The sequence below is a fragment of the Ostrinia furnacalis genome, unplaced genomic scaffold (assembly GCF_004193835.3).
Source record: "Ostrinia furnacalis isolate ACB-3 unplaced genomic scaffold, ASM419383v2 OfSCF2432, whole genome shotgun sequence".
In the NCBI taxonomy this organism is placed as follows: Eukaryota; Metazoa; Arthropoda; class Insecta; order Lepidoptera; family Crambidae; genus Ostrinia; species Ostrinia furnacalis.
Window position 1 is genome coordinate 66,176 of NW_021132671.1, and position 14,363 is coordinate 80,538.

Below are 14,363 nucleotides of genomic sequence, written 5' to 3' on the forward strand. Positions count from 1 at the left end.
CACAAACATTAGCCACTTCTGCTATAATCGTGGAGCTGGCTTCCACCTTCGTCGACCTGATCATCACTTTCTATCAGGTGAGATGCAAGCGAAGAGGCAAAAACTTCATCGTTAAGAGGATAGAACAGTAAAAAAATATTAGACTGAAGTGCCGTATCATATTTTTACGGTAAAATAAATAAACTATGAATTAATAATAACACTTTAATTCATCACTAATGTCATGAAAAGACGAATTATATTATTATGCTTATGTTATCAAAGTAAAAAAATTAGCTCATACCTCATACACAATACTTTATAGAAACGACTACCGTCAGGTAGGTAGGTAGTATTTGTTTATAGGTAATGATCATTATTGTCCTGTCCTGTCTATAAAATTAATGCTAAATTATTCTAATTATGGCTACTTATGAGGATGTAGGCAGGATAGCTACGTTTAGATTTACATATTATAATGTCTCATATTAAACTAATAAATTAAACTTATTTAAAGAAATAGTTAGGTACATTTGATAATAGAGAATAGAAGGGTAGATTATGGTACTTATTATAGAAGTTTAGATATTTAAATGCAATAAATTAATAACATAAACAAACAGACACGCATTATAATTAATTTGTCGTCATTCATACTATCATTAATTGGATTGTTTTTATTTACAGTAAAATTCAGCAGCATTTTGTCAATTTTACTGATTTTACTTACTATGAAGGAACTAGTTGGCAGAAGGGTTAGGGAAAGGATAAGTAATCAGGTAACTTTGTATTGTCTCACATTTCGACATCGCTCGGTATCTGATAGAGGTATCTATTTATCCATACATCAGTAAATAAACTGCAGGTAGAGAGCCCATCTTGAAGCGCGATCAATGTGGATTTTCAGCTTACTTAAATCTTGACAAGTTACTTAGGTCAGAGTTAGGTATTCCTCATTCGGACCAGTGCTCCTAGTGCTTGCTCATAATCGATTAAAACCTAGGACTTTCTTCAGTTAGTCACAATGTTTGTTCCGAGCAGCTTCTCTATCCTTAAGTCTTCTTCTTCAAGGGCGCGTACTCCTTCCACGGCGCGAAGGAAGGTTGCGGTAGTTCCCGGCAGTCCACTAGTGGGTTGGTGGCGCTGACCGCCTCCATAACCCTCGGCTGTGCCTGATCCAGTAACTCCTCGTTGGCGCAGATCACGCCTGCTAGCGTGGTCTTGCGGATCTCTGTTAGTTGCTCTGGAAGGACAATATCACAGTAAGTAGAATCATTTAACTTTCAAGACAAACTGTCTTGGTGCCTTAGAATGAAGAGGACCTAATGAAATGGGAAAAGGCACAGAAGAAGAAGAAGAACCATTTAATTTTAGAAAAATAGACCTAGTACTTTATGTTTGCTCTTAAAATTATGGTAAAGTTTTTAATTAGTTCATGCTTCATAGGAAATGACGCGCTCGCTTGCTGTTGTTGCTGAATGTGTTGTCGCGGAAAGAGTTTTACACATTATTCAGCATTATTGTAAAGGTCATGACTAGACATCGGATTATATGCACTATCAAAATGCCAAAATATGCATGCAAATATGCACTAAAAAAGGGCGAAATATGCACAAAATATGCACAATCAAAAAAACATTATTAGAATTAACTTTATTTTCACAATACATAATTAATTAATTATATAGGTACTTATTGGTTGTAATTCTTGTGACAATATAAATATATTAATTCTTGTGACAATATAAATATAGTAAAAAATATTAATAGTGACAATTTAAAAATTATGTCATAAACTGCATTTAAACATGAATGTGATTTATTGTTTGTTAAAAAAAAATAATTTTAGCGAATGTTTTTCGATAATAAAACGCAAATCCAGGAAACGTTTTTATACGACCGGTCACTTTTAGGTCTTCATGGAATGGTCATTCATTTGATGTTTAGCCCCCCCCCCCCCCGTATGAAGGTTACTTTTTATTCAAAAAGGTTACATTTTTTTATATTTCTGGTCATTTCTGACAAGACCCGACTGGCAACACTAGTACGGATCGCTCGCAGTGCGTGCGAGGGCGATGTGTTGATGTTTGGCGTGGGGACGGCGGCGAAGTACAACNGGTTACTTTTTATTCAAAAAGGTTACATTTTTTTATATTTCTGGTCATTTCTGACAAGACCCGACTGGCAACACTAGTACGGATCGCTCGCAGTGCGTGCGAGGGCGATGTGTTGATGTTTGGCGTGGGGACGGCGGCGAAGTACAACACGTCTAACACGTATAAATACTAAAATAAGCACTGTCAATGAAAAAGTACCAAAATATGCAATAACGCTATAAAAAAAGCATTATATGCGTTTGCATATGCAATAATGCAAATGCATATAATCCGATGTCTAGTCATGACGTTACCGTTATTTTAGCCGATGTGCTATGTACTATGATTAGACTGCAAAAGTATTTCAGTTGAAGTTGCAGCGCTACACTTAAGTAGAGCTAGTTTTACCACTAACTCATGAAGTTAGAAGTCATATTAGAAACTCACACGTCAGATTAAACTACAACCTTTTTTTATACCTATCTGACCACCGATTAGACCACCGATAGGTAAATCAGCAACCTTCATTTGTCAGATAGCGTTACAAGACAGATCATCTTCAAGTGAACCGGTGAAACCCCCTGTTATAGCATCATACCAACTTACCAATCGAGAACCCGACGACCCGATCGCTGGTCTCGTACCAGAAGCGGTCGCCGACCTTGAGCCGCAGGAATTGGTCGGCCAGCAAGCAGCTGAGCGTGGGCCCCAGTAGTCGCCCGCGCGGGTCCTCGGCCAACGCCCCCGTGTACAGGTCTATGTCGTCCACGTTGCTAGAGAACAAAGGAAAAGATGACATGTCTATGAGATGTCCCCTACACCTCCCAGCGAACCTCCCGTCCATACCAGAACTACCAGAACGACGATGTGATCTCATGGCTGCCAGGAGCGCTTAACTTGACCACTATCTCACCAAACTCATTGACAGGGCGGTGTCACCATCGTTCAACAATTTCCGTGGATATCGAAATTCCGTGAACCTCTTATACTTTTTCTGTGGATATCAAAAAAGGCAACTAAGCGGAGAAAATTTAAACATCAAGCCTCCCAAATACGCCATCGTGGGGAATTTAGGCCAAATCCATCCTTTTCTTCTGGTAAATTAGGGGTCGTACTCCTGTCCTGCATTAGAAACATTTAATGATGATAAAGACGATAATATTCCGCTTTCTCAGAAAAAATCATCGTCGAATTTTTATCATCATGTGACCAATGTAGCCCACGTCAATGCACTGCTAAATTAGACATTAACCTTGTGTAGGTACGAGTACGTCACAACACAATACAATACCAGTGTGAACCAAGTCACGTTTCATCGAGTTATAGTTCACACCAATAAAAAATCCTACTTTAACAGTTTGTTGTCACAGAAATCAAACATACCTAAGTCAAGAAAGTCTAATCTGGTCTGTTCAATTAGATTCACCCCTGCATTATTAGTTTACCCTATCTGGTTTGTGTTTGATCTTGAACAAATAAAGGAAACACTCACTTATAAATCTTGCATATCCTGCTCAGCGAGAGGTCATCGAACATTTTCCCCAAGTCCTCAAAGTTCTTCGGTCTGGACAGTCCACAGTGCTCCCTCCACTCTGGGTACCCGGGCAGTCCGTGATCCCGTCCCCTTTGGATGTTCAGGGAGACCAGGTCGAGACCGCAAGGTCCTGGCTTCTTAGGGACGGATGAGTTTGTGTTGAGGGTAGTTGTTGGACGCTCAAAGAGATGGTTGCTAAGCTGTAAACGAAACAAGAGGGTTAAATTTTAGTAAGAATACTATTTGTCCATTGCCTTGCCTTCTATTGAATCTGATAACGTAGGATTAGGATGCGAGCAGTACCTCTAGCATGAACAACTTTCGTCTTCGAATCGTTTGCGTATTCGACAAAATTCGATACTCAACCTTCTGGTCCCTTTTGATGCAAGTGAGTTTTAATTTACTGACGTTTGGTACTGGTCACCAGAATAAAGCTAAGCTTACATACCTCGGCAGTTACATGCGGGTCGACGGTATGAACAGGCGTGTTGAGGGCCGAGCGGACTGCCTTGTTGGGGCCCCGAAGAGAGTACAGCGCGTAAGGGTTGAATAGCATCTCGTGAAGCTGCACGTAGTTTATCGTGCCTGTGCTCGCGTCCACGTTGTGGATCAGACCCTGGAAAATGAATTAGGAGACATTAAGATACGGATCTATTTCCTCCTCTCTTTCGCACCACTGCAACTCCTGTGTAGCCAGGATATACAGCTTGATCGCCAATAAAAACCCAACCAGTGAAGGTCAAGTTTTTCCCGGGGGAAAGTTAAGCTAGACATTAATAGTGGAAACTCTTTCGATATGCTCAGCTTTTGAAATTGAGGCAATTGAGCGTAACCTTGATAATTGGAATACGCCACTGCTCGAACGCTAGATTGACTTTCATAGATGCTAAGGTGCTAAGCGATTCAGAAACTATTAAATTCTAAAGTATTTTGCCGCTTTATTATAAAAGCGCACCTTTCTGGCTTCGCTGCTAGTGGCTCTACTTTTCTTGCTTAAATGACAAAAACCAGTAAACTTACAGGTAGAAGGGTATGTGCAAATCTGAAGGCAGCTGCGGAGAAGTGGTTAGCGACAGTGGGTTCCACTGAAGGGTCGTATGCTTCAGAGAATCCCTCTTCCAAGAGAGTCAGGTTCAATGCCCACATCACGTCTTTTCCTGTCAAAAAGAAGAAACTCTTAAAGTATTTAAAACGAATAAGGTTTTTGGAGAGTCTACAATCCTTCTATTTTTTGTGTTTGGTGGCGTGAACAAGGTTCCGGGCCTTTTAAAGGCGAGAGTGAATAGGCACTTACAGGGCAGATATGTACCATCCTAGTTGCCCACTTAACACCAAGTGCTATTGCGGTCATATACCTGCCTTGTTATGCATAAAAAACTTACCTAAAATGGAAGGCAAGAACTCTGAATACGTGATATGCTGCATCTGCGCGCCCACCACTCTCCTAGCCTCTTGGTACAGTCTCTCGTCGTCCCAGTGCGGGTTGAGCTTCTTCAAGATGGCTGCCAGCCGGTTGTGCTGCCGCGCCCAGATCAGGTGCATCGTGGTGAGGTGGAGGTTTTCGTTGGCTCGGTCGTCACCTGATAAAAAACCAGTTATTTTTTTGAGCAAATTAGATGATTGAGCTAAAAAGACTGTGCGTTAACTACACTGGTCATCACAAAAATCGGCCCACCTACGTTTTACAGGAAAACTCGTTTCTACTGACACAATCATGGTGCCCCAACAATATTGGTGTCATTTGAAAGCCCAATAAATATCCTTAAAGAAAATCACATTTAATTTCCTAATAAACGATTAACATATACAATAAATGTGACTTGAAAAACTTGAAAAAAGACCTCACTTTGGGCTCACCTCTGGGATCAATTAGACCAATTTTTATGGTTATAATACCAAATAATGATCTCACGTGTCCTCTTTAACAGATGGATAGTTAGCGATTAATCCCAACTTAACAGTTTTATAGCCATAAAAGTTGCGTAAGCGTAACTACCTATTTTTTGAAGAAGTGACTCTGGATTCTTCTACAGACACATTTTCGAGGTAAAAACCTTTCCTTTAATGAAATGAAGTTTAGAACTAGGCTTTTAAATGGTAATAATTTCATTAAAGGAAAGGTTTTTACCCCAAAAATGTGTCTGTAGAAGAATCCAGAGTCACTTCTTCAAAATAGGTAGTTACGCTTGAGCCAACTTTTATGGCTATAAAACTGTTAAGTTGGGATTAATCGCTATCCATCTGTTAAAGAGGACACGTGAGATCATTATTTGGTATTATAACCATAAAAATTGGTCTAATTGATCCCAGAGGTGAGCCCAAAGTGAGGTCTTTTTTCAAGTTTTTCAAGTCACATTTATTGTATTACTAGCTTTCCGCCCGCGGCTTCGCCCGCGTGGAATTTTGTCTGTCACAGAAAAACTTTATCGCGCGCGTCCCTGTTTCAAAAACCGGGATAAAAACTATCCTATGTTCTTTCCCGGGACTCAAACTATCTCTATGCCAAATTTCATCAAAATCGGTTGCGAGGTTTAAGCGGGAAAGCGTAACAGACAGACAGACAGACAGACAGACAGAGTTACTTTCGCATTTATAATATTAGTTGGGATGTTAATCGTTTATTAGGAAATTAAATGTGATTTTCTTTAAGGATATTTATTGGGCTTTCAAATGACACCAATATTGTTGGGGCACCATGATTGTGTCAGTAGAAACGAGTTTTCCTGTAAAACGTAGGTGGGCCGATTTTTGTGATGACCAGTGTATTTTGTCTGAAACGTGAGTTCACAAAGAATGCAAGTAAACTTGGGAAAATGTGGTGCTACACAGGTAATGTACTACTGTTTAGACTCGTTCTCCTCATTGACGGATTCTTGTAAAGCCAAGATCATCAGAAGCCTACGAAAAGTCAAGTTAATTTGAGAAGCTATTGATGATCGGCTATAGGGACATAATAGATTGGTATTTGCTGCAACTTAATTTTCAAAGCATCCGCGCCTCGACAGACTAACATTTCACTAAATTGCAAAAAACATTTGCACTAACCGGTCTCAAAGCAGTATCTGCCCTCCGCAGTCATCTGCTGGGTGTTGCAGGGATCCTTGGGGTCGGTGGCTTGCGGCAGCAGGTCGCGGTCTCCGTCGCGTAGCATCCTCAGCCGTCCAGCCGTCAGGGCCCGCAGCTGTGTGGCTCTGGACGGCCCGTAACCGTACACGGTGGAGCCGTCAATAAAGGCTGTCGCTTGGTTCATCTGCTCACGGGGCCCTGGAAATAATGACGTCGGATTTTATGGAAGCTACTTGGTAATGGATTATTTTTTACCCACAATGAGGAAGCCTGTCTCTCATCTGATAGCAACTGGAAAGTCAAGATCAGGGTGAAGGGGGAGGCGAACTTTACTGATATTTTGCAATAGCACGTGTCTGGGCGTGAAATTGCATTAGATTAACTACAAGGCGTTTGCTTTTTAGTGCAGTATTTGCCTTTAACTTACTTCTTTAGCTTTCTTTTGAGTTAAAATCGCACGACATAGGGGGGGATGACAGGGTCACAGATGGAGCCAGTGAGCGGTTATTTTAAAGTAACTGGACGCTTCTAGACGTAGAACAGAGTGAAACGAACGAACTGGACGCTTCACTCTGTTCTACGTCTAGCTCCCTATCTAGTCTCAAGTCCTTACCGAAGTGGCAGGTGGGCGCAGGTGCAGACCTCACAAACTCCATGCAGGTCAGGTTGTACTCCTCGTAGAAGGGGTCCTGCGCGCCCAGCTGCACCGGGAAGCACTCGGGGTGCGGCTCCTGGCTCTCATCGCAGCATGACAGGGAGCTGCTGTTTGCTCCTGCAATGTAAGGAAGAATGGGTGTTCATAATGGGTACATGGTAAGTGATTATGTGGGTGATGCATAGATAAGCTGATAATAGCAGTTTATATCCATGTGGTTCAGAAGGTAAATGACATGATTTTGATTGTCAACTTCTCCAGCTTTAATCTCAGAGTAAGTAGGAAACGAGACGAAAGATCCACTAGTGTCAATACACCAATGAAACAAACTCTCTTATCATTACATGGCCAATATCATGGCATGGCCCACGAACTAAGTACCTGTATGTATACGTGTTAGAAATTACGCTGGCTATACCTTTGGTCAAATCAGTAGCAGTAAAATTGTGTTTTATAATACCCACGACGGTGAAGGAGATAATATGCCCGTGTCTGAGCTTTTCTTAAATGACGTTATCTCCTCACCTTTACTCAGAGCTGTGGCAGTGATTTCGTGGTCAATGAACTGCCCCCATACGGCCAGCATGACGGTGAAGGTGGTGTCGTGAACGTAGCTGGGCGGGCCGGCGCACCGTCACATAGCAGTTAGGTAGTGATAAAAATATTATCCGGGCCTGTTGACAATGGCACTGTTACCTTACCTTTGCTCAGAGCAGTGGCAGTGATGTCATGGTCCACGAACTGCCCCCATACCGCCAGCATCACAGTGAAGGTGGTATCGTGAGCGTAGCTGGGCCGGTGCACCGTCACGCTGACGTCACGCGCGCTGGGCAGGCTCGCGCCGTCTGTACCAGTGCGGGGAGAGCTGATTCCTGGAGAAAACAAAAGATGAAGATATTAAGTTAAAGAAATGGTAATGAACAGATTCGAAAATGTGCTATTTCCTTGGTGCTGGTGGCCTTTTCTGAAGTACTTATTCAAGACGTAATTGTAATCCTTTTGATGCAGTCTTCTTCTTTTCGTGTCGACAACAAACCTACACATTGTCAGCCCAAAACTCCGCCACAAGAGTGGTGGTTGATGCAGTAGCGAGGGGGAGAACGAGCCATTGGTCGTGGTAACTTACCATCTCCATAATCCGCCGGTAGGACCCTCCTGAAAGGCGTGTTGGACACCCCCCACCGGTAAGGGTGTTGCAGATTGTTGCAGCTGCCATCGAGACTGCGGTAACGGTCAGGCGGGCAGGGGCCGGCGTCCTGCAGGCAGTAGCGGGGCTCCGAGAATGAACCGTTGGTGGGAGGACCCAGCCCTGCTCCGCCTGCGCGACGGGAGCTGTCGGTTCTGAAACACATACCTAATTCTTAATTTTGAAAAGGTACCTTACTTATTTAATTTATCTTAAGAATTGTGAGATAGCCCTGATCCTGAAGCAACTTTAGCTACTGTAGACTTAGACATGTGATACAGCCAACGACTTACACCCTCAGAACCACGGAAAGATTTAAGTAGAGTCATCCGACAAACTGATTGATTCAGCTCATTCAACTTGCAAATCCCTAACCAAATATGAAAATGTCATTTCCATAAAGTGATTTTAGTTAGTTTTCAAAGAAAGTTTTTCAAGAATGCTTACCAACTCAATTTTATGTTCACCAAATTCGTGAACATACCTAATAAATAGGTGATGCCTTCTTCCAATCCTTTGCAAAATATTGTGAAATACAATGCGCGAACTTTAATTGACAGCATCATTAAAATATTCCGGCGATTGATTGCTGTTGTAATCAATATCATCGCTAGTACCTACCAATTAATGTTCCGGAAGATTGGTCCCATGTCGAGTTACGTTTCATTTGTATCGATCGGGAAATCCGATAGCTTCCGTGGTGCGGCTTAGCCAACTGGACTGGACTAAGTAAAAGTGATGTTTCCCCCGTACGCCACATTTATTAGGTATCTGTTCTACCAAATTACTAATACTCTTTAAAAAAATCGAAGGTGTCAACTCATTTGAATTCGGTTAAGATGTTCTCTCCCAGTTTTGGGTCTATCTATATCAGGCAAATGTCAAGTTATCTTTTTCGTTAGCATTATAATTTCTGCTCGATCATCATCATTATCGTGATGAGTCTTTTATCATTCGGATGATGACGGGGAAAGAGAAATCGATGTCCAAACATTCGTCTTCAGTCCTAATCAAATCATTGGATCTTGTAAAATATACTTCTACTTATCTTTATATTATTTCTAGATCTGTTACTATCATGAACCGCTGGAGCCAGTGTAAAATAATAGCTCTTCAGCTATTTCGTATCGCCACATTTTGGTCAATTGGGTAACTTATCCCCGCTTGAGGCGAGCGAAGCCAGACGAGTGTCCGGTGTCGCGGTTTAGTCTAGGGTGTCATGTTCCAATAAATTGTGGATGAATTCTAAGATCAAAGCAATAAGATTCAAATTAATGTTAGATAGGTAAGTACTATTGGAACGGGGGTGTTGTAATTTGTAAATTTCCTTCAAAAAGTTCCGCTAGACATACTTTAGGAAGGCATACAAGCTTGTAGACTTAAAGTGAATCGTGAAGTTCTTTAGGGTGAATAAAATTAATTGAGGTCTATTACATTTATTTTTAATTTAACATAATTTTCAAAGAATAGAGTCTGTCATCTCGTTTGTCAGTCACAGCTATCTAGCTCAAGTAACTGGTATTAGAGCATTGTATAATTTATTAACTGTAGGCCTAAGATGCAGCCAATTGATCTAATCGCCGGAAAGTCGGCCAGTGTTCCCTAATGAACTAATAGGTTAACCGCAACCGTTAGATTGCATACGCTGCAATACATTATGATCTAGGTAGTTACGAGTATTTTGTGGTTTGGAATAAAAAACTAGACGACGAGAGAAAGCTTCAGGCACTTTTAAATATTGTAAAGTTGTGTTATGTTTCACATCAACAGAGTTAATACTTACGGCCGATTGCTTTAAGGATTGCGTGTAAGAAGGAAGAATTTATTTTAGAAAAAGATTCGTAAAACTTAAAAGTCAATTCACATCTTATTCATTAGTTGTTGTGTCCAAAGCATCGTTTGCTATAGTTGTGCACTTGTGCTTCTGATTAAGTTGTGGTCTTAACAAATTAAGCAACTTACCCATTGAGGAGCGCTCGTGTAGCTTGCTCTGCAGCATAAGCTGCATCAGCCAAAGGCTTCACAGCCGCAGAAGTGGCAGCTGCCCTCTGAGCTCTATTCGCTGGTGTGTCCTGGTCTAGAGGTCTTCTGTTGCTCTCCAAAGCCCTCCTTTCCCTGAGGGCTGTGTTCCCGTGCTCGACAGCTGTGCTGATGTCGTCAGCGGACGGGGGATCCCCTGCCCATTCGGGGGGATCACGACCTGAATTCATCATATGTGGAGATTATGGATCTGGAGTTCTTAAATGGGAACTCTTCAAAAATCTTTGAAGAGTTCCCATTTAAGAACTCGCCAGCACTTAATCAAGTGCTGGCGAGCTGAAGTGCTGAACATTTAGTTATGAAATAATCTTATCGCTGAAATGGCCACGACCATGAATTTTAATGTTACCTTCCAAGGGCCACTTCATCTGCAGCAAGGGTGCGAGATACGGCGGCATCGCCGTAAGATTGCCTACGGGGATCACTGTTTCTGGAACTGTTGTGGTGGTGCTGTTGTCGTCATCTTCTAGGTCCTCGCTCAGGTTGTAGGAGACTGTTACGAGCAGGGCGATCCCGAGGGTTGCTCTGAGGAAAAAGATTTAAGTAAAAGATAAGAAATCGAGAAAAAATTCTAGAAAAGCTTCTAGATAAAATTACGATCATTGAAATGTAGAGTCACCAAAGATCTGGTGCAATACAATGTTTAATGAAAGGTCCCTCTTCCTCTGACAACGTGACATTCACAGAAGTAGGCTATTAAGCGTCATCATTAAGCTCTAACATGTTACTTACATGATGGCAACGCAGATGGAGCTCATGGTGCTACTCGTACATGGTTATAAAAGTCTGCAAAATCTTTCTGCGTTTACGTGGTATTCAGGGAAAAAAGCCGTCATCATTAAGCTCTGGTCATGTTACGGGATCCCTTTCATTCATCATCATCATCATCATCATCATCATCATTTCAGCCACAGGATACACAGTACGTCCTATGCTTTGCACCGTCACCACTGCCGGGGGACAGGGTGGTGTGTGGTACTCCCGGCCTCTGTCCTGAAAAGGACGGGGTATACCCACTAAAACCTCCGCGGCGTTCCGTCATCGCCTGAGTGTAACCTTAGACTTCCGCGACACCACCGGCGACAGCCCTCCTAAGCGCCTTCCTGCTACCTTTATCAGGTCGTCGGTCCACCTTTCATTGGCATAATGTATTTACTACTAATATACTTTGGCATAATTCTGGGCATACTTACATGATGGCAACGCAGATGGCGCACTGGAAGTGGCGCAGGCGCCGCTCGTAGCTGCGCGTGACGCTGGACTCAAACATATACGTGGGCTGCATGAGCGGCGTCCGCTCCGCGCTGCTGCCTGCCCGCTGCATGGTGACTTGCTGGCGAGAGCTTCTGGCAGACTGCAAAGGGGTTCGTTCGTTTCAGGCGAAATACGTCCACTGTTTGACAAAGGCCTCCCCCAAGGATTTTCACAAAGACCGGTCCTGCGCCGCCCGTATCTAGGCACTTCCCGCGAGTGCACGACCAGATCGTGGGTCCACCTAGTTGCAGGAGTACCGATCTATGTGCCCCGCAAAGCAAAGCAAGAGCAAAGGGGTATTACTTTTGAATCATCATTACTTCTAACTCCTCTTGTTCTTCAGATTAATTTCGTTGCGGGTCCAATGACAGTTAAACTTTCCCCCGGGACAAACTTGATCTTGACGGGTTGGGTTTTTATTGGCCGTCCAGCTGTAGATCCTGGCTAGGCTGGCTGGAGTTGCAGCGGTAAGAATGAGAGGTGGGAATAAATCAAAGTGCCAAACTGCCAGGAACATCTATTGGTTAATCTCCGCTGTTAACGGGCGGTTTTATAAACCATAATATGTCAGGACTTCTATTCAAAAGAATGATGAAAAGGAAACGAAAATATTGAGTTGAGAAAAATTACAATCTTCCACCTTGTACGATATTTACGGAACCTTTCGCGTGTGTCGTCACTCAAGTATTTAGTCGGTTATTTTTTATACGTGAGGTTTTAGACTAGTTAGAGAGTTTTTTCCGAGTGCGTTTTTCATCGCGTTCAAATACGATTTAGGCGGTTGGTCTCATATACCTATTGCGCAATATTACGGAAGTTGTTATGTTATTATAACTGAGAAACCGCCGCCAACAGAGGACATTAACCGGGCCTTAGTTACTAAGGTCTTATTTATGAACCGCATGGTTAGCCTAATGAAATTTTAACTCAAAGCTCTGTTAGCGGAACTTACGGTCTGGTAGAGCCTATTTAGTTTACAGAGCTTTAACTTAATAAGAACTGCATGGTTAGCCTAAGCCTCTACTTACGAGTATCAAAGTAGATATTTAACTTGTGAAATTTTCAGTCAAAGCTCTCTTTGGTAGAGCCAAAAAGAAATGGCGATCTCGCTGTTACAGATGTCCTATGTAGTTTCAGCATCTATATGAAACTTTAAAGATATATGTGATCCCTAAATCAAGTTGCTTACCAACAGCCTTAAAGCATTTAGATTGTAGACGAAAATAAAACCGGTGCCGCGGTGTGTATTCTGAAAATCGATTTCGATGTATCTTGCGCTCTTGTTACTCGTTCTGTACGTTTAAAGAGACGGATTTAAGAAAACCAGTTTGGCGGAGTAGGGCCTATTTCATAATTTATTATGTCAGTCCGAATTGTTTTTGTGTGAAAGATTAATCGCGTTCATTGATATACGAGTAGGTATTCCTATAAATTTAACCTTCATTTGGTTGTTTGGCAAGTTTTTTCCATTATTAAAGACAACCATCTATAACAAACCGAATAAATCAGCATAAGTTGTATCTACGATGTAAAGTATCTCAACTTTTGTTGATTAAATTAAATTCCAGATAAATTATGGGTCCCAAAATAGAGTCAAGTAGGTATAATGTTAATTTTATGGCCTCTTTAGCACGTGGCGAAGTTTTTTATAATTCTTAAAAGACTATTAAATAAGTACTTAATTAACTAACCTTGCTAATTGATTCCTGATTAGGGCAGCTTGAGGTAGTCTTTTTTAAGTGTTTCCCCCTGGTTAAATTACGTAAAATAATAAAAACAAATTTTAAAAAGTGTTCTTTACTGTTTCTAGTCGGGTATCTTACCGGGTAGCAACTAGCGAGGCAACGACCCACCAAATTAATGCAAAATACTAGCTGGAATGTAGATTTTTTCATATCGCACTAATGCACTATGAAAATTCACCAAAATGAAAATTCCTTATCAATACTCATTCATCACCTAAAAAGTATCTTTAAAAATGATAATATTGTGTTAAGTAATTAAATTGTTAAAATAACATAATCAATTGAAAGGAAAACTACCGCGCAAATTCCGAGAGTAAATAAATCACTTCATTTCACATATCGTTTAATTAAACTAAATAAAATAACGTAAAAATACCTTATATTTTCCCGAACCGGCACTTTTCACACAACTTCAAAACAGAAACAGAACTTTATCTAAACTTTTGTCATTATAAAAACTATTATTTACTTCACAGACCTAAAGATCAAAATCTCGATACTTTGATCTATTGTAATGTTACTAGTGGTACCGGCGGCGTCTCCTAAGTGACTGAAGAGGTGGTGGACTGTAACATTCGTGTTGACACAGCACACCACACCACGCTACACAATCGCGATCCGCGTGACTGCTCAATACTGCTCGTGGTCGGAGGGTACGACCGGATCGGACTTCAGAGGCGGAGAGGGCAGGGAGGGCGAAGTGGAATAATTTTATAGAGCTAGCACCACTAGACACTAGATATTGGTGCATCATTATTATGTGGTGATAGAGATAGTAGACTCGTCTAGTTGGTAGTTTCCATGTCCG

General features: G+C 41.6%; 1 protein-coding gene across 2 annotated transcripts; it reads right to left on the minus strand.

Moving 5' to 3' along the window:
* Positions 1-482: 482 nt before the first annotated feature.
* cd (peroxidasin homolog cardinal) lies at positions 483-14,154 on the minus strand. Of its 2 annotated transcripts, XM_028308563.1 has the most exons (14): positions 13,932-14,154; positions 11,750-11,910; positions 10,906-11,081; positions 10,479-10,716; positions 8,457-8,671; positions 8,032-8,202; positions 7,289-7,447; positions 6,655-6,873; positions 4,992-5,189; positions 4,630-4,766; positions 4,058-4,225; positions 3,568-3,809; positions 2,682-2,848; positions 483-1,222 (listed from the first exon to the last, which is right to left on the minus strand). In XM_028308563.1, exons 2-14 carry the CDS (start codon positions 11,878-11,880, stop codon positions 1,032-1,034), a joined length of 2,412 nt encoding a protein of 803 aa, XP_028164364.1. In that variant the 5' UTR covers positions 11,881-11,910; positions 13,932-14,154; the 3' UTR covers positions 483-1,031. The 2 variants fall into 2 exon arrangements, with proteins under 2 accessions (XP_028164364.1, XP_028164365.1); XM_028308564.1 differs by lacking the exons at positions 11,750-11,910; positions 13,932-14,154 and adding an exon at positions 11,289-11,301.
* Positions 14,155-14,363: the final 209 nt, after the last annotated feature.

Coding starts and splice junctions, on each gene's coding strand:
- cd (XM_028308563.1), bottom strand. CDS start 11,880: ATGCAGCGGGCAGGCAGCAGCGCGGAGCGGACGCCGCTCATGCAGCCC. Junction 10,717..10,905: donor GATGAAGTGGCCCTTGGAAG/GTAACATTAAAA, acceptor TGATGAATTCAG/GTCGTGATCCCCCCGAATGG. Junction 6,874..7,288: donor TGCGCCCACCTGCCACTTCG/GTAAGGACTTGA, acceptor CATTATTTCCAG/GGCCCCGTGAGCAGATGAAC.